This window comes from Hylobates moloch, unplaced genomic scaffold (assembly GCF_009828535.3).
Source record: "Hylobates moloch isolate HMO894 unplaced genomic scaffold, HMol_V3 SCAFFOLD_2, whole genome shotgun sequence".
Taxonomy (NCBI): domain Eukaryota; kingdom Metazoa; phylum Chordata; class Mammalia; order Primates; family Hylobatidae; genus Hylobates; species Hylobates moloch.
The window spans coordinates 32,184,015-32,205,175 of NW_026652277.1; the positions used below are offsets into that span (position 1 = coordinate 32,184,015).

Here is a 21,161-nt window from a genome sequence, read left to right on the forward strand (position 1 = left end):
AGTCTTAGATGTTTTATATAATGACTCTAAACTAACAAAATTTTAATTATACAAAGCACCATATCTCTTAGGTCTCAATAAAAGAAATTATGTATTGATCATAATATGAGATTACATCGATTGGTTTTCTCCTATTTATATCCTTGTTACTCTGTCAGGAAAATAAATTTAATTGTCCTGGCATGAATTTGTCTTCAAAACCAGAAAAATCAGTTTACAAATGTTAACTCTGTTCTAATGGTAGTCTTCACGTTTAGGAAACACTTTATTACTTAATACAGGTGATATCTCAGATTTAAGTATATTGAGGCTGCATTGAAGTACTTATTCCATAGCTTCAGATTTTATTTGTTCTGATTCTCCTGCCAAATTTGTAAAGCAAACAATTTATAGCCAAACTCTTTGGAATAATTTGTTATAGAACAAACTTATGATTATCCTCTGCTTGTCAAACTCATTACTGTGACTCAGCAAATTTGATTTGAGCTTTGTAAACAATGTTTAATGAAATAAAAAAATCTTAGGTAACTCAAATATCATCTAGGTATTGCCACCCTTTAATATAAAATATGTTGAGATTGAAGACTTATTCTATGCTCAAAAATCCAATGCCACCAATTTCTGCAAATCCCATGTGGTAGAGGGAGGATTAAGTTCTCACACTCACTTTTCTTCCCAACTCCCTGCATCTGTCAAATCTCATATTTCTTTGGATTCTTATGACTTTTTTTTTAAATTAACATTAGCAACAACCAAAATGTAGTTCCCCTTCCTTCATGGATGACAAAAAATTACAGTTAATTAAAATCTTGGTAGGTGATGGTTTATATCACAGTAATGCAAAGGGTGAGTTTTAGATATTTTTGTTCTTAAAAGTCCTTTGGATGCTTCATTTCTTCTTGACCTTTTTTCTCTTCTCTTACCCATACTCTTGAGGAAAAAAAAAAGTATAACAAGTTTTGTTTTATTTTCCGCAGCAGAAAAATTCATTTATCTTCAGCACTTTCTTTTACTCTCAGTCCTAGACGTTCTTTTAAATTTCCAAAATTGCCTCTTGCAAGGGTACACCTGACCATGTGTTCTTAGGTAATTATCATTTCTGTCCTCATCTGTGTCTTGGAATTTGAGAAGGGATTCTGGAGTGGTTTGTTTTTCTAGTTAAAGTTGGCTAATGTTATACAACAGGGTACTACTTTTAAATAATTAGGCAAGTTTGAGTTGATTGAGAAGCAAAGATACACTGTTTACTTCTTGAGCTCCTTCTTTTTAAATATGAATTTCCAGATTTCTCCTACTGTCAGCAGAGCAGATACTCCCCAACGAGACTTTGAGCATATTCTGGAACTGTGTCTGTTGCCTATTACTAAATACAAAAATATGTTGTAATGTTCAGTGTAGGCTCATTCTTTCTCCAAAGGCTACATCTGTCCCACAACATGCAGAGTTATTTCTAAATGTGTTCACTGTAATTAACCCACCACAAGTAACTCTTCTGATGGCATCTTAATGACATAGCTCAAAATATTTTTAATTTGGAAACTATACCATATAAAAGCTAGTATAAAAAATCAAAAATCAGACAATCATGAATTCTTCTTTGTTCTTGGATAAATACGTGATGGGCTCTTGCTGAGCATGTGGTTCAGAGCAGTTTTTCCACATCCAATGTGGACAAACTGGGGGAACAGATTTGGAAAAGGAAAAGATATGTTTTTGTCCTAGCACTTAGAACTGGTATATCCTGGAACCAAAAAGCTATAAATCCTCTACTCTGTAGGTATTTGCTTATTTGATTTTAATTAAAAAGTATGAGTCATCAGTGTTTGATGAAAGTCTCTGACTATTTACAGGGAATGCATAAGAAAAGCTATTAAATTATGGATTTGTCCTGTGATGCTATATGAAGACTTGAGTGAATTTAAATAAACTCTACTTCTACTGCTATACTAATTGAAGATCCACAGAGGAGTGGTCCCCCAACTCTTAAAATATAAATAACTCATTTATATGGAAAAAGGCTGTGAAACAACCCCCCTGTAAAATAATAATTGCACTCATCAATTGAGGAAACAAATAAAACGCTACTAAATATTTTGCAATTTCTAAAATTTCATATACTTTTAATTAGAATAGAAGCTATTGATTTTAAAATTAGCAGCATATATGGGTGAATCATTTTATCAATATATAGACAATATTTAGTGTGAATATGGATTCAAAGATCCTTGGTGTAAACTCTGCAGATCCCAGTAGCCCAAGGTCTATAGCATGAGAGCACTTAATGTGGAGCCCACAGAACCATAATAGGTAAAATCTCTTTCTTCCACCACATGAGCCCAATTTGCAAGTTTTCTTTTTTCTATTCTGCAATCTTTTTGTTTTACAACTATAATCACAGTTTCTTAGAAGGAATGGTGAAAGGATATTAGAAAAAGAGAATAATAAATATAATTTATAAATTCTAGAAAAGTGGTCATCAAAGTTAGGACAAAATTCGGAGAATAAGATTATGAGTTAGGGAGGAGATTAAGTTTTGATTCAAAAGATTTTAGTGTCCTGAACTTACTAAATGGGTTGGAGATGGCCCCATTAACTAGTTAACTGATTATATAGCGACAGTATTAGCAAGGAACATAACCTAATGGTAGAACTCTAAAATGTACTTTATATCATTGAGTTATAAACATGATAAATTCAAGTGTAACCCAGATGTTAGCTGTACTTCTTAACTTTTTATATGTTTTAATCTCTAGATATGCAGTCTATAAGGTAGATTTCTATGAGATTATAAACTGAGGCTAAAAAGGTTAAGCTATTTGCATATGGTCACATAACTGATAAGTGATGAGGCCTGGACTCAAATTGGGCAACATGGCCCCCAGACCCCGTTTTCTACTCCCTACACTACACCACCCCTTGCTTTTTTTCTTGGTAATAAATTATTTTGATTTATTTAGTGTCTTCTCTTCCATTCACAAAGGACATTGGATATATATATTAAAGAATAATTTTCTGGGAAATATGTTGATAGTTGTTTTAGGATCCCTTTATATATGATGTGTTTTTTATCTATTATTGCTCTCTGAATTTTTTATTCATCCTTAATGTTTTGGTAGTTTGATTGTGATGTGTCTTGGTGAACTCATATTTGGATTGAATTAGATTGAGGACATCTGTACTTCCTGTATCTGAATGTTAAAATTTTCCCCCAGATTAAGGAAGTTTTCAGCCATTATTTCTTTAAGTATGCTTTTTGTCTCTTTTCTCTTTCTTTTCCTCTTTTGCTTTTCTCTTAAATTCCCATTATGTGTATGTTTGGTCTCTTAATGGTATCCCACAATTGCTACAGGCTATTTTCATTCTTTTTTCTTTTTGCTCCTCTGATTGGACAATTTCAAATGTTCTATCTTTAAGCTCACTGATTCTTTGAGTCTGATGCTGGAGCTTTCTATTGCATTTTTCAGTTTAGTCATTGTATTCTTTATCTCAAGGATTTCTATTTGGTTTTCTAAGTTGTTTCTATTTCTTTGTCATACTTCTCATTTTGTTTGTGTATTGTATTGTTTAATTTAATGTTTGTGTATTAATTTCATTAATGTTTTATTCCTATTTTCTTATAGTTCATTGAACTTCTTCAAGAGAATTATTCTGATTTTTTTCCTGTCATTTCTTAGATCTCTCTTTAGGGTTACTTTTGGGGCTTTAATAGTTTCTTCTGGAGGTGTCATCATTTCCTAAGTCTTTGTAATCCTCATATCCTTGCATTGGTGTCTGTACATTTGAGGAGACAGCAACTTTTTCTAAATTTCACAGGTGTTCTTTGGAAGGGATAAACTTTCACTATTTAGTCTAGCCTGTGATTCTAGATGAACCAGTTGGTAACAACCCTGGTCAGAGAGAGCCTGCTTTTGAGTTCTCTAGATAGCTGGCCTACTGCCTGTGCTATGAATTTGGGTGAGGCAGCTGGCTGGGCTCTGCTATGTGGCAAGACCACTGACTGACCTCTGTAATCAGGCTAAGCTGCTGGACAGGCACTGCAACCACCTCATGTTGGGCCAGGTTACAGAGTCTATTCCTTGGTCAAGCGGTACCACTGTTTTATTTTAAGAGTTGGACATGGTTGCTGAAGGGGCCCTAAGGTTTGGTGGAGCTGCTGATCAGGATGGATGGGACCAACTGCTTTGCTCTGTAGAATAACACGGTTGAAGTTTGCCCGCCTGCCTATGGGGGGCCTTGAGGCAGGGGGGCTTTAAGATTTGGCTGAACACTGTTTAAATTCATAAGTATGGCAGATTTAGCCTCTGATCTTTGCTAAAATTTGCTGTGATGGTCATCTCCCTCCCTTGGTGAGAACTGGAGATGGGCTTTGAGGCCATGCAGAGAGCTGTTAAACTCCCAAGTGTGGTGCAGCTAGTTCCTCGGCAAAGCAATAGTAATTAAAATAGTATAGTGCTAGCATAAGAATAGATTCATCAACCTATGGAACAGAATAGAGACATTAGTCTAGGCAAAGATTGTTTTATATTTGATCCTCCACATGCAGGCAACAAAAGCTAAAACAGACAAATGGGATTATATAAAAATAAAAAGCCCTATACATCAAAGGAAACAACAGAATGAAGAGTCAACCTATAGATAGGGAGAAAATATTTGTAAGCCATAGCTATCATAAAAGAGTATCCAGAATATATAAGAAACTCAAACAACTCTGTAGAAAGAAAATAATTCCCAATTGGAAATGGGTAAGAGAACTGAAGAGACATTTCTCAGTAAAAACATATAAATGGCCAACAGATATAGAAAAAATGCTCAATGTCATTAATCATTAGGGAAAATGCAAATTAAAACCACAATGAGATACCACCTCATACCTGTTAGAATGGCTACTATAAAAAATATAACAGGAGATATGTATTAGATAGGATGTAGAGAAAACGGAACCCTAGTACAGTCATGCAGTGCTTAATGATAGGGATACATTCTAAGAAACGTCGTTAGGTCATTGTGTGAACATCATAAAGCGCACTTACACAACCTACTACACACCTAGGCCTTATGGTATAACCTCTTGCTCTTAGGCTAAAAACCGATATAACATGTTATTGTATGGAATACAGTAGGCGATTTAAATACAATGGTAAGTATGCATGTATCTAAACATAGAAAAGACACAGTAAAAACAGTACACCTGTATAGGGCACTTACCATGAATAGGGTTTCCAGGACTAGAAGTTGCCCTGGGTGAGTCAGTGAGTGAGTGGCGAGTGAATGTGAAGGTCTAGGAATTTACTGCACAATACTATAGACCGTATAAACACTGTATACTTGGGCTATACCAAGTTTATAAAAAATATTTTTCTTTCTATACTAATATATTAAGCTTAGCTTATGGTAATGTTTTTACCTTATGACATTTTTAATTTTTTTAACTTTTTGAGTCTTTTGTAATAACACTTAGCTTAAAACACAAACACATTGCACAGCTGTACAAAAATAGTTTCTTTTTTTATATTCTTAATCTATAAGCTTTTTTCTGTTTTTAATCTTTTTTTTTTACTTTTTCAAGTTGTAAAAAATTAAGACAGAAAAACACATATTAGCCTAGCCCTACACAAGGCTATGATCATCAATATCACCGTCTTTCACCTCCACATCTTGTCCCACTGGAAGGCCTTCAAGGGCAATAACATTCATGGAGCTATCATCTCCTATAATAATGTCTTCTTCTGAAATACCTAATGATGGAACTGCCTGAGGCTGCTTTCTAGTTAACTTTCCTTTTTTAAATAAATAGGTGTACACTCTAAAATAATGATAATAAAGTAATGCAGTTGTGTTTCAGTATCCAACGAGGTTGGTTCTAGGACACCTGCAGGTACTGAAATCTAGGCATGCTCAAGTCCCACAGTCGGCCTTGTGGAGCCCACAGATATGAAAAGCTGGTCTTCCATATCCACAGGTTTTGTATCCCAGAAATACTGCATTTGGTTGAATTTGTAGGTGCAGATATAGAGGGTTGACTGTATGGTATACATAAACCAGTAACATAGTCATTTATTATCATTATCAGATATTATATACTGTACATAATTATATATGCTATACTTGAATATGACCGTCAACACAGGTTTTTTTATACTAGCATCACCACAAACATGTCAGTAATGCATTGTACTGCAACATTACAACAGCTATGATGTTATCAGACAACAGGAATTTTTCAGCTCCTTTATCATCTTACTCTTGCATATGTGGTCTGTCACCGACTGAAATGCTGTTATGTGTCACATGACTCTACACTGTTGGTGTGAATGTAAATTAGTACCATCATTGTGGAAAACTGTATGGAGGTTCCTCAAAAAATTAAAAATAGAATTACCATATGATCATATACCCTAATTCGTTACATTTATTTTCTTAATGATTAAGAATAGCATAAGGGAAAAATGAACTCTTTAAAGTCATCAGAGTACTAAAGTAGTAGCATGGGAATACTGCAACCACAAACAGCATAATTTCATATTATAGTTCTAAACCTCTAGCCAATGTAGAGAAAGAGAACATGGAAGCCAAAACTAGATCACCTGAATTTGAACAAGGCTCTAACACTTTCTGACTCTGCATCTTCAAAAGTCAAAATTGGTTACCAGGACCTCAGTTTCTCCATCTATAAAATGGAGAAACAAGTAGTGCCTGTTCAACTGTTTCACAAAATTGTTATTAGAATCAAATAATGTAAATAAAAGTAATTATTGTTATATGTGCTTGTTTTCTTGGAATGCCAGTCATTTAAGTTACGTTTTCTGTAACTTAAAACAACTTTTTAGGGCAAAAAAAATTCTGATTTTTTGGAAGATCAAAATAACTTTTAAAATTTTACCCCTTTATAACTAGTCTTTCAGTTGATACAAACTAAAGAGTATTTTAAATCAACTAAATAGTTTTTCTTTACATTTAGAGAAAAGAAAAATAAGAGTAGATAATATGAAAAGCAAGACGTCTCAGACTCAGTCATGTTCTAGCTTCAAGTGCAATACTATAGACTATTTTTAGAAACTCAGTTTTCACCAATTATAGGCATAACATACACATACTACACTTTAAAAGGGAATTAGCTAACATATTGAATATGGGCTCTGTTTATTCAGGTAGGAGTTAATTTATCTATAAAAAGATTTCATCTTATTACACTTGCTCTTCTATGGTGAAAAGAAAATTCCAAAGCAAAGTATTCCAAATGTCTGTTTCAAATTAGACCTTTAACGTTTTCTCTAGTTCTGGGTAGACCAACACACTAAAAGGAAATACATTTAATCCAGGCAACATCACCAAATTGTAAATGAATATAGTTATCTTTGTCCCCTAAAATACACAATTCCCTTTTGGGCACAGATTTCTCCCAGGTAAGAAGTTAATAACTCCATAGACCAATTAGGTAGAACTCCTGAAATACAAGCTTCCCCTTGATATGTATAAATGTAAGTTATTCTTTATTATTTGTCATGATGGATATTTACATTGTAACTGAACCTTAGATGTAATACAGTTTCATAGTTGAAGAGACATTGCTCAACAGTCACTTTTTATAGATGAAAAAAATGGAGGCCCAGCAAGGTAAAGTGGCTCACACAGTTACACAGTTAGCTAATGTCAGAGTTGCCAGGTCTGTAATTTTCTTCCATCATGCCATTTCATGTGTGCAAGTCACTATACTAAACTAATGTGATCTGCTAGTAAAAAGCGTCCAGTGAGACTTTCCTTGTCTCCAAAGAAATGCTCAGGAGGGCCAGTAGTTTAAAAATTAAGATGTTAAGTGGCTACCTTTGAAGTTCAGAGGAAAGCTGTATTAGTCCATTTTCATACTGCTATGAAGAAGTACCCAAGACTCAGTAATTTATAAAGAAAAGAGGTTTAATGGACTCACAGCTCTGCACTGCTGGAAATGCCTCAGGAAACTTACAATCACAGTGGAAGGTGAAGGAGAAGTAAACACACATCTTACATGATGGCAGGCGGGAGAGAATGTGTGCAAGTGCACAGGAAATGCCCTTTATAAAACCATCAGACTTCATGAGACTCACTCACTGTCATGAAAACAGCATGGGGAAAACTGTCCCCATGATTCAGTTATCTCCATCTGTTCTCTCCCTTGACACATGGGAATTATGGAGATTACAATTCAAGATGAGATTTGGGTGGGGACACAACTCCTAACTGTATCAAAAGCCGAAGATTTAATTCAAGAGATAATAGGAACTGCATCCTCTCCTACTTTCCCCTCCTCTATATGGAACCCAGAGAAGGGACAAAGCAGTGCTGCTCCCCTCGGGACTGAGAGGGCACCCAAAGTGATCCCTTGTCTGAAGTCATGAGATGGATCCAAGAGACTTGATTGCTTTTGTTGCTCCCTACAAGGATATGCTGACTCCAGCATCTTACTTCCTTGGAAGGTAACTTCCTTATAAGGATTTGTTGTTGCTTTCAGGGATGTGCTGAGCCCCAGCATCTTACTTCGTTGGAAGGTAGTTTTTGAGCTGAAGAACCATAGTTCCCTTCTAGAGTCAGAGAATTGTATGGAGGAAGAAAGGGGTCTCAGGACAAGTGTCTGAGGGCCAAGGAACATTGCCAAGATATTCCTTTTTCCTCCCACTCCTACATTTATAAATATTAAATGTAACCTTTGCCTTTTTTTACCTCAGGATTTGAAATTCCTCATCCAAACTGGCTGTAATATATAAAACATCTCCTTATACTAAAGTCCACAATCTAAAAATATCTCATTACTATGGAACATGATCTTTGAAGAATTATCCACTGTAATTTTGAACAAGACACCCGGGTGAGGTAGGCAATTTACCTTGTACACCTCCATCCATTTGTCAGCCAGGACATCTCAGGTTCTTGGGTCCATTTTGCAGATATTATTGTTTTCTGTTTAACAAACTCACCACTGGAATGCTGTCTTCCTGTTCTCCCCAGAGCGGCCAGGTGGCTGAGACACCTGTCCATCCTCAGAGCCTGCCAGTCTTGGCACTCCCTCCCCACCTCACAGATGGCTGGCAACCTGAGGAGATTCCTCTTTCAGGTGCAGCTTTCTCCCACTTATCTGAATATTTTTCTCTCTGTGAGAGATGAGATTTTCTTACTTATCTTCCAAAGTCATTTCATATAGGAAATTTAAACATTCTCAGAACTGTTGTGCTTGCTACAATACTTTTTAGCTTTAGCTGAAAATGTACTTTAAATTTAAAATCTTCTTTGACAAGAGTTGCCCCTAGCTCTGATGTTTTCATTTTAAATGGGATTTCCCTGATTTCCCCTCCCAAAATATTATGCTTATTAATGTGTAACATTGTCAATGTCCCTTTTTGGACCTCATATTATTGGCACTATTGATTTTTCTCTTCCATTTGAATATAAACTTTTTTCTTTCCTTGTTGTGTTGAGTTATCTGGCTTCTCTTGAAAAATTTTCCTCCAAGAAAATAATTTCTGATTATGCCAGACACATAGAGAGACATGACCTCACTTTGATTTCACTTAATATTGTGTAGAACCAGCTATGTATAGTACTAATTATATAACACCATTTTTATATGGCACAACTAGAAGCATAATCTTCTAGTTGTTTCACATGTATTTATAGCTTAAGTATCAGAAAAAAACTTCTAAGTTCCTCTAGGAAAAACATACATTTTAAAATTGTGCTTAACATCTGTTGAAATTGATGCTGAATAAATATTTATTGAGGCAAATGACTCTTGGCTAATGAGTTACTTACACATTTTTATATGATATCATACAATTTTTGGAGGAAGGCAAAGAGAATAAATTATCCAGGCTGCATCACCACATAATAATTTTTTTCTTTTAACTGAAAAAAATTGCTGCATTTAATGTGGTTGGCCGTGGATCAAAGTGACCTCTCCCATATCAAAAGAGAAGGATCACCATTAGTGTACGACTGTGTTAATATGAAATTAATAATCAAAAAGAAGTTGGTGCTAGGTCTTTTATGAAGACTATTTGATGCAAATATGGAAACAGTACTTTATTTTATTTGTATCTATTTTTGTATATTTTATTATGTTTTTATGTATATATTTTATATATCTCTTTAATATGTGAGAAAGACAGAAATTTTCAACTTACAGTTCATTAATGATCATTTACTGCCATAGAAAGTATACAGTAAGAATTATAATGTTAGAAATTACTGAAAAATTACAATGAAAAGGGACCCTTCTACCATTTATAAGTCCCAATTTATGCATTGCCATTACATGCAAACTTAAGAAGTACATTTTTGTTCATGATATACTGTGATACACCAGAGAATAAAAATCCACAAAATCATAACTGAAAAACTGGCAATTATTTTATTTTAAGATAAAATTTTCAGAAAATTGTAAAAGACTGAGTTGCCGGGAATAAATACAAGGTAGCAATGCATGAAGACCATATAAATTTGTAGAAATAATACATTGTAAGTTGTTGAGAATTAAAATTGTTTTAATATCAATTCCATAAATTAGTTGGTCTAGGTTATGGCTTTATTACCTAATAGTAGGACATTTGACACTTATAAGACCACCTGGTAATTAGCATTTTATATGTACCGTAATTATATATTTTTGAAGAAATCATTTTTTCATTTTCTTCAAGAGTTTAAACCTTCCTTCCAAAATTTTGTTTATGGAGCAAACTGACAAGTAAATATTTTCTCAGAGATAATTCAGAGGGCAAGTGCATTCCATATACCCAAGTAGTATAATTAGAAACAAAAACAGATTTTTGTATATCATGTAATCAAGAGTACTGAAATAGAAATAAAAGAAACTTTTTTTACTAATTGGTGCTGTGATCTTCTGAAACTACCCAACTACCCTAAACTCGTAACTTTTCTAAGCTAGAAAATGCAAAGATTATATTTCATTAGGATATAATCCCTCCCGATCTCAAATCATCCTAGAATTTTAAGTTACTGTCTTCAATGTTTGTGTTGATCTAGAAGAAGCCAGATCTACTTTCTTTAGTAGTGGATTTCTACTGGACTTTAGGTGTAGACTTAGTAAAGGAGAGGTGATCCGCTGTCCCAAAGAGGAAGGATAACTGGAGAGAGCACTACTCATTATAAGAATGGGTAAAAACTCTTAACTTTAGCCAGTCATGGTGCACACCTGTAATCCTAGCTACCCAGGAGGCATAGGTGGGATGGCATCTTGAGCGCAGGAGTTCAAGGCCAGTCTGAGAAAAATAGCAAGACCCTGTCCCTTTAAACAAAAACCTTTTAGTGACTATTTGACAATTACCTAAAAATATAATTACAAAGATTAGACATGCTTTGTAATTACAAAGAGTAGATGACTTTATCATTTGAAAACAGAAGAAAATATATTTAGTTTCCAACTATAAGCTGAATTCTCAAAGATAAAAAACAAAGCAAGTTCACATGAAAGATCCTATATGTGCACAGTTGGGAATTTCCTATCTTGAACTTCAGAGAATACAGAACTATTTCAGAATCTATGGAAAGACCTTAGCGAAAATCTGTCATAGAATTTTTATAATTAGAATAGCTATTTTCTTAATATTCAGATAACGCTTCATCCTTTGTAGTACAGGAGACTGGTATCACAGTATCCCCTGAGCTCTCTAAGTCTGGATATATGGGGACAGGGTAGAATCAGGACAAAATACCATCTGTTTCTCTTACAACATCCCAAGAGCAGTGCTATCTGCTTTGGCACAAGTAAAGTCATGAGGCTCAATTTGCCTTGTTAAATTTATCTTTAATCATTTTGACATACAGAGGAAAAAAATAGTATCTCACCATGTCCTGTGAAAAGAAGATACTTTAGAATAAGCTATTCCTCTCAATGGTTTATTACAAAATCAAATAAGACCTAGAAGGAATTTACAGATAATACAGTAAAAGCATATCTGGTGTTACTTGCATCATGGTCTTTAAAACCTTCAACCATGGTAGTTAGAGGAAATAATTCTTTTCCGCCACATAGTAAGACAAAGTTTCCAGGTGCAAAATTTTTCTAAATGAAAAAACTTTTTTTTTGCATTTTTAAGATCTAAATAGTGTTATCCAATGGGAAATTTCCTTTAAAGCTTGAAGTCTAATATGGAAACATTTTATGTGTTCGTATGTATACATATACATGTATATATGTGGCACTTGACATGTTTGTTTAAGAAAAAAATAGTGAACTATTTTGTCTATTTCCTCACTGTAGTTACATAAGAGCAAAACATGTGCGTGCCTAGTCACTATCACACCCTGTCAAAAGCAGAGAGCAGGTGGAGCTGAGGTATGTAGCTTTGCATAACGCTACCTTCTTATGGCCAGATGTGTGATGGTTAAGACTATATTATCTCAAGTCAAGGCTGTCTGAATTTAAATTCCAACTATATCACTTACCAGTGCATAGTGCTGGCAAACTGTTTACCCTTTTTGAGCCTCAGTCTGCTTATCCATAAAATGGTGATCATAAGAATATGAGCCTCTTCGTGTCTTTAAATTAGATAACCCACAGAAAGTATTTACATTGAGACTGGAATATGGCACACTCAGTACTTTTAGGAGTTGTCAGCCCTTGCCAAAAGAGGGCATGCTGTTTGTTAAACAACCCAGAGAACTAATAATAGAGATGTTAAAGAGTACTAATTAATTAAAGTTTGACTCAGGGGAAATCAGGGGCCAGATATGTTTAACGATGTTGAGGAGGACAAGCCTTATAGTACATCTCAATCTTACTGCACCAGTGGTTAGAAATTCACTTAACTGTAGTTTTCATAAAGTAATTTTTTGGATGTGAACTCATTGATGTCACATGATGACTTCAAAAAGGCAGAGGACATTAATAAATATAAAAACGAGGCTTGCAGCTTGATCCAACTGGTGTCTTCTCATTCTCTGCGCCACACATTTTTCCATTGTTTTTCCTAGGGTGGAATTTCTGTTTGGTCACTTTCCATGGCTCTCCGGTGACTTGATAAAATCTTAAATCTTGGTCGGGGTGTTCATGGTCCCTACAGTTCACCTCCAGTATTTTCCCAGATCGTGCACACTATGTTCTTTCATAGCACGCTGCAATCCAGCTAGACAGAACTGTTTGCAGTTCTCTGAAATACGTTTCACTTCTCCACTCCAGAGCTCTGCTCATGCTCTTTCCTCTGCCTGTATGGATATATTATTACTCTTCCAGCCCTAGCTCCTAGCCTAGCATGAAATATTAATTGTTCATGCCAGCAGGGTAGTCTTATTTTATCTTATAAAGTCTTGTCCAATTTATTGTTTGTCCAGCAGCTTTCAAATTTTTAACTAGAATCACGGTAAGGAATGTATTTTGCATTGGCACACATTTCGTGCAGACTTAGACACACACACACCCCTATACCAAAACTTCATGAAACAATACTTACCCTATTCTTTGCAATACTACTCTCATATTGTTTCTTTTCTTTACCAACTTGGAAAAAGCTCTGACTGCAATCTACTACTGAGATTTAATTATTCGTTAATTGTATCACAACCTGCAGTTTGAAAAACACTGTTTTATACAACCCATATATGATATACGTTATTATTTATTGTGCATAGGCATTATATTTCCTACCAGATTGAAAGTAATGTTTGATACCATGTGATAAATTATAGAGTCTTTTATTGTATCTAATCATGATTTTTACATAAGTAGTTGCTCAATAAATATTGAGGCAGAAAATGAAAGAAGGAAAGGAAGGGAAAGAAGGAAGGAGGAAGCAAGAGAAAGAAGGAAAGAGGGAGGAAATAAGGAAGGGAGGAAGGAAGGGAGGAAGGAAGGAAGAAGGAAGGAAGGAAGGAAGGAAGGAAGGAAGGAAGGAAGGAAGGAAAGAAGGAAGGAAGGAGGGAAGGAAGGAAGGAAAACATGTCTAAAGATGTTGATTATACTCAGAAATTAAGAATGTTACTATTAGGAAGTCCATAGAGGAGGATCATTCAGGCTATTTATAGGTGAATTTTCCTAAGTGGTATTTTTTTTTGTAATTTCTTCAACCTCAATATGAAATTTAAAATTAGTGTTACATCATGGAAGTTAAGACTAAAACAAAAATAGCCAGAAAAAATGACTAATGGAGAAAAGATAAGCTTCTAAAAGCTGTGTTCCTGCTCCCTGCTGAATATTGTGGGGTAGGGATGTAAGACCAAGGGTGTGAAGTGCACCTTCAGAGGTGAAAAAAGCTTTTGACTTGATTTCCATAAAGCCTGTGAAAATGCAGTTCTATCATTTCTGTATGTGCTGAACACTTTTCTCTGTGTGCTGAATACATCAAGCAATTTCTATGTGCTATCTATAAACAATCAGTGCTAAGAACTAACACTTCCAAGCATCTCAAGACTACAAAATTATACAGCACGTATACTCTATGTCATGACATCTGAGATATTGGTTTCATGGACATGCTAGATTATTGGTTTTTCTCAGATTCAAAAAGGAATATTTCAAATGTAATTTAAATTTGAGAAGTCATACTATTGACATACATTTACTATAATAACATATCCAGTTTGACTGGGATTTGAATATGCCTTTATTATTCAAAGTCCATCCTCTTAACTAACATGGTACATACACTCTATCCAGACCAAGTAACAACAAAAAACAATGCTTTCCACAGATGTGAATTTTTTTTCCAAATTCTCTTACACACTTGCTTGCTGTATTTTGATTTTTAACATAAAACTGTATTTCCAGAGATGAAAACAACAAAATACAGGACTAAAAATATTTTATAAATGCTAATAAATTACAATAATTTTATGCGAAGTAAATCTTTTCATAGAACACTGAGTTAAATCTTACATACTTCACTTTGAAAAACAATAATGAAATGATGATTTTGCCAACTCTGGTTGTTACAGAAGACTGATTTCCTCGTTTGTTTCAATGGAAGTGTTAAGAATTCTTATTTAAAAGATATATATAATATGGATCAAAATGTATTGCCTTCATTTCTGTGCCTTTGCCTGCCCAATTAATGTTAAAATTTAGAGAAATAAACAATTAAAAAATGTGGATTTATTGTGGCCCTATTACTTTTAAGTATGTTGCAGTTGTTGAATTTCATTAAAGATTATTGTCTTTCTTTGGAACTTACCTTTGTGTGTATATACGTGTGTGTATATATACACATATATGTGTATGTATATATGTATACCCTTGTCTTTATTAATTATGTTTTATGTTTTATACTTTATATAGTACACATTTATATAGAGTGCTTTTATATCAAGAAGACATATACTAATATTGACATTTTACTACTTAATAATTTTAATGTGATGTGAAAATATTTAGTGAAACATCTACTGCCCAGAGAGTGCCCATTTAAGCATTTCGTCTGGCAAGGTTAGTTTAGTTGGATTAAAAATATTATTAAATTTCAAATTTATACATTTATTCCTCATCAGTTTTCTCTGAAATTATATTGCTCTGAAACCACATACTGCTCCTACCAGCCATCTAGAAAATTCATGCCATTGGTGAGCAGTAGATGCAGTTAGTGAATAAATGCTGGGCTAAAGATAAATTGATTACAACTGGAAAACTGGTTGCAAATTCATGTTCTACTGACTGGGTTAACAGTAGTATATATACAGTATATTTGTTTAAATATACTAGTCTATTAATTGGCGAACTATATGTAAATGTTAATGCAACTACTTTCATTTACATTTTTTAGGTGTTATAAAGTCAGCTGATCCTTCATCACTTGTCGCTACTACAACAAAAACATCTATAACACCAAACACAGAATCATTACAGAAAAATGTTACCATCACACCAACAACTGGAACAATTCCTAAAGGTAGGATTAATTGTTAGTAAATTTAGTTTAATTTTAACAAATAAAATTAGTAGTATGTGTATACATCAGTATGAAAAAATAATTTGGGATCTTATACCCGATTGTTATAAAGGTCAGTGCTATTTCACGATTTTGAAATTATGTGTTATTTGGGGTTCCATACAAAACCCTGAGATCTCAGTGGGCTGCTTTGTTGATATTCTTTGGGATCACAACCTGTTTGAGAATGATTCTATTGTGAATGTTACATACACAAAGTTTATTTTTAGAGAAGAAAGAAATTGCCATGTCCTAAGTCATAAAATATCTTTCTAAATATTCCAGTTCTCCATCTAAGCAGCACGGCCAACATGGTGAAACTGTACTAATAACAGACTGATTTTGTTGGTTGTATTGTGTTGATAATAGATTTAATTTGTAGGTTTCAGTAGCAATGTAATCATTATTGTTGCTGGACTGAGTGACAACTATATCATGTTTTCTAGCTAGGTATTAAAGGAGATTACCTTACCATCCACAAAAATGTTAAAAGCCATTAGAATACTTCCATTAAAAAAACAAGAGGTTATCAATGCAATGCATACTGCATCTGCCCATCTTGCAACACACATAAAATAAGGCATATCACACAGGTCCTGTAATCAGTGGAAAAGAAAAACAGATTTGTGGATTGTCTATGGGCAAAAACTCTGGTTAGAATGCTAAGGTCATAGAAAGACCCTAGAAAATCATATATCTTGATGGAATGGATAACTGAAATTCCTATGCTGTCTTTTTTACCTCTCTCTATTCCCCCCTTAATTTTCAATCTAAGACCAGGGTCAAATGTATGCAGAAGACCAATGAAAGCTAGTTTGCTGGGCTTGAATAGGGTGGTGATTCTCAGAGACAAAGAGTACCATGATCATAGTCCATTATTTCTGCGTTGTTTAATTATAAGATGAAATCAAACCATTTCTAGCAACTTTACTACTTGGGGTCCCCCATAGCAGAACACTGAAGCAACCTTCTTTGAAGCAAGTGCATAGAATACTTGAGGTTACATACATGCACACACACACACACACACACTCCTTTTTTGGGACACTTTCACTGATTTATATTACACATTTAATATAAACTACACTGTTGTCTGTGTCCTTCAGTAGTTACGCACTTGACTGTTAAATTATTCATATACAATTATAAAAAATGTAATGGGTCAGAGAAGTTTTACTTTTTATCAATTTTTATTATAAAAATAGACAGCTATATCTGAAAGTAGAGAATACTGTAATGAATCTCCATATGCCCATCTCCCCAAATCACTCTTTATCTAGATTTTATCACATTTGCTTCATTTTTCTTTTTATTTCCCCTTCCTGCCTTCTTTCTGTTTCACTCTCTCTCTTAATTTGGTTGTCAAGGTACTTTGAAGGGAACCCAGACTTCATGCCAGTGTACTTCTATACATTAAATATGCATCTCAAAAAATATAGACAATCACAAAGCTACAATGCCATCATCAAATCTTCCAAATAAATAATAATACTTTAGTATCATCTGATATTTATTTTGAGAATTTTAAGGGTTAAAATCTCGAAACATAAATCCAGCCATGGGAGAGAAATTAAAGGAAGGAGGTTAGTCTCTTCTAGGGTCTCTGATGAGAGCTACTGAGAGAGCGAGGTGGAAGAGAGATAAAGCAGGAAAGGCAGGCTCTCAGATGCCCAGCTGCTTGGATCCAGAGTGGGAAACAGAAAGTCTGGCAGGGTGGTAGGGCTGAGAGAGCCATTAGGCAAATTGGGTTCTGTGGTGCTTATAGGAGAATGAGGGAACAACGTTGGACAAAGAAGACAGAGAAAATAACTCCTTTTTGTCTGGCTTACTTGATCACCACCGTGTATTAAGGGTTAGATGATTCAGACTAAGTACACTTAATATGCCCATCCTCCTAAGGGCAACACAATTAGTACACAGTAATAAAGGAGATGGAGAATTTATCTTAAGAATTACTATGTTCTAGGGATTGTGTATCAGTATATTTGACTTACTAATTTCAGGCCTGTGAGGGGCTTAAATTTGGAGGAGTTTTATACATTGTCCCATTCTCCAAAATAATAACTTTTAAAATTACTCAATAATACAAAAAAAAGGTATCTGTAGTGAAGAAGTCCCTTATTCCCTCTTTCTCATGGCCAGTATGGTCCTCTTAGCCACGATGAAAGTATTTACCAAAAAAACACAACATGGAGAAGCGTCTTTATTTTCATTTTAAGTCTTCCTAATCAGAATTTCTTTGTTTAAAGGTCAAAAGATCATTGGTCTAGTAGTGCTTATATCTTTCTAAATCAAATCAAATTGATTTTTCTTGCCAATGGCAGAAATTCTATCATCAGAAAAGTGGAAAATGTGCAACTGAGATGAGAATTCTTCTTGCAGCAACATAATCACTGAAGTGGCAGAAGTGATTGATAGAGCTTTGCCTGGAGCAGGGCTTGCTTTCAGAGATTCACCCAATTAGAGAAATGGGACTTGACCTCTTCCTAGATGTACATCAAGTGCACTGCACATTTTATGCAAAGGCCAAAAGGCTGGAGTTAAAAATCAACATTTGACAGATGTTGAATATCCCTATCATAAAATGAACTTCTAGGATAAAAAAGAAACTTGAAATTTAATTTTTTTAAGTTAATAAGTTGATTATTATTCAGCTTCATTTTAAAAACAGTGAATAGTCTAGTATTTTTCAATGAGTTGAATTATAATGCAGGAATAAAAGTGTCCCAACAGTGATACTAATGATTTCTGGTACTAAAATATTTAGCGCCAGAAATTTCAGCTGAGGTCAGTAAAGGAGCCTGATGCTTTTGACCACCTATCTCACACAGGGTGCTAAATACGGTGATATTTCCGTTGTACATCCTCTATGTAGAAACTAACTAGATACAACTATAAATAACAAAATTTTAAAAACATTCTTGGAAATTTCTTATATGATTAGTCACAAAAAAATGAGTTTGGGTACCCCATTTTTCTCTGTAGTCTTTCTCCTTTTATTCATTGTCTTTCTGTTCCCTGTTATATTTAAATAGAAAATGAAGTGCCTGGGATATCTTTGTACGTGATTTTTTGGTTTTTCCTTTTCATAGAATTTTGAAGTGGCAAAGTTGATGTTTTGCTTTTAGTTTATCATCACAAAATACGAAATGTTTACAAATTAGACATTTCTTTGAAACAGTTGTAGCCTAAATAGAATTCAACATGGTTCTCAAAGATTGTTTTAGAAAATGGCATGAATGAATGCTAGTTTAAGAAACAATTTTGCAGAGAATAAAATTATGATATCTTAATGATTTAATCTATTATAAACATCTATTGACTCAAAATAATATAATATCTTTAAAAATATATAGCTTTTTGCCCTAATCACACAATATACCCATGCAACAAACCTGCACATGTACCCCCTGAGTCTAAAATAAAATTGTTAAAAACGGAAGGAACAAAGAAGAGGGGCCGGGTGCTGTGGCTCACACCTGTAATCTCAGCGCTTTGGGTGGTTGAAATTGGGGGATCACTTGAGGCCAGAAGTCTGATTCTGCAGTGAGGTATGCTCATACCACTGTACGCCAGCCTGGGTGACAGCAAGACCTTGTCAAGCAAGAAGGAGAGAAGAAAAAGGAGAAGGAAAGAAGGAAGGAAGGAAGGAGGGAGGGAGGGAGGAGAAAGATGATTACAGAGAGTTGGAGAGTAGGTATCAAACTGATGAGTCACGTTGACTACTTAGGGCAGATTTGCCCCTTGGTTGATTTTCATGTGTTATATGAGTGCTTCCTTATTTGAAACAACATTGACTAAATGCCTAGTGTATGCCAGGAATAATTCTTGATACTAAGATTAAAAATGTGACTAGAGGCCAGGCACAGTGGCTCACACCTGTAATCCCAGCATTTTGGGAGGCTGAGGCGGGAGGATCACGAGATTGAGACCATCCTGGCTAACACGGTGAAACCCCGTCTCTACTAACAAAAAATGCAAAAAAATTAGCCAGGCATGGTGGTGGGCACCTGTAGTCCCATCTACTCGGGAGGCTGAGGCAGGAGAATGGCGTGAACCCAGGAGGCAGAGCTTGCAGTGAGCCAAGATCGCGCCACTGCACTCCAGCCTGGGCAACAGAGCGAGACTCTGTCTCCAAAAAAAAAAAAAAAAAAATGACTAGAATTGGATACTGCCCTCAAGAACAAAGAAGGGCACACAAATTAATACAGAAGTTTTCAAGTTCCTTCATGACTTATGTTCATTTAGCAGTTTCAGTGCCATAACTAAATCAATAAAATGAAATGTAATTCTAGAGAAACAAAAGGCATGATACTCCTAGGTCCTATTGACCATGTCACTTTTCTCACAAGAATGATTTTAAACATTAAAATTTAGAATTTTGTAATAATTTTTTGCATGTTTAAAGATACCTAAGTAACAATCTTCAGTGGAAACTTGTTTTGGGGACTTATTATGCAAAAATGTGTGTGTGTGTGTAGGCCACCCAAATATTTAATATACATATATTCTTTAGACAAAATGAACTGGAAAATGGGAAAAATTAAAGATAGACAAAGGAGAGATGCCAGTCCACCTATAGATTTAACTTATTTTTATTTATTTATTGACAGATAACATGAGATTATGATTAATAATAATTTAATCTATTTTATCAAACTAGGAACAATCACCAACGAATTACTTAAGACATCTCTGATGTCAACAGTTACTTTTTTAACAAGTGAAGATGGTGAGTAGTGATTCATTTTCTACAATTTTAAAAAATATATAATTCACATAACATAATAGTCACCCTTTTAAAGTGTACAATTCAGAAGTTTTCAGTATTTTAACAAGATTTTACAGCCACCACCACTATTAATTTCAGCACATTTTAATCTCCCCAAGAGGAAACCCTGTATCAATTACCAATCACTTCCCATATCCCCCTCCCAGCCTCTTGTAACCACTAACCTTCTTTATAGATTTGCCTGTTCTGGACATTTCATATAAATGGAATCATACAATATATGACCTTTTGTGTCTGGATTCTTTCACTTAGCATAATGTTTTCAAATTCACCCATGTTGTAACATGTATCTGTAGTTCATTCTTTTTTATTACTAAATAATATTGCATTGTATGGATATACCACATTTTGTTTATCCATTTATTAATTGATGAACATCTGCATTGTTTCTACTTGCTAATGATTATAAATAATGCTGCTATGAACATTTATGTGCAAGTTTTTGTCTGCCTACATTTTTCATTTCT

At 34.5% G+C, this 21,161-nt stretch overlaps 1 protein-coding gene across 2 annotated transcripts in view; it reads left to right on the plus strand.

Annotated features, from left to right (window-relative positions):
- Positions 1–21,161, plus strand: part of EMCN (endomucin) — a 128,841-nt gene that overhangs the window by 24,141 nt on the left and 83,539 nt on the right. The window contains exons 2-3 of one of the 2 annotated variants that reach the window (XM_032178492.2): positions 15,738–15,863; positions 20,566–20,634. In XM_032178492.2, the coding sequence (XP_032034383.1) occupies positions 15,738–15,863; positions 20,566–20,634 (195 nt within the window). The remainder of the gene's footprint in view (positions 1–15,737; positions 15,864–20,565; positions 20,635–21,161) is intronic. The other variant, XM_032178573.2, reaches the window with a different exon arrangement.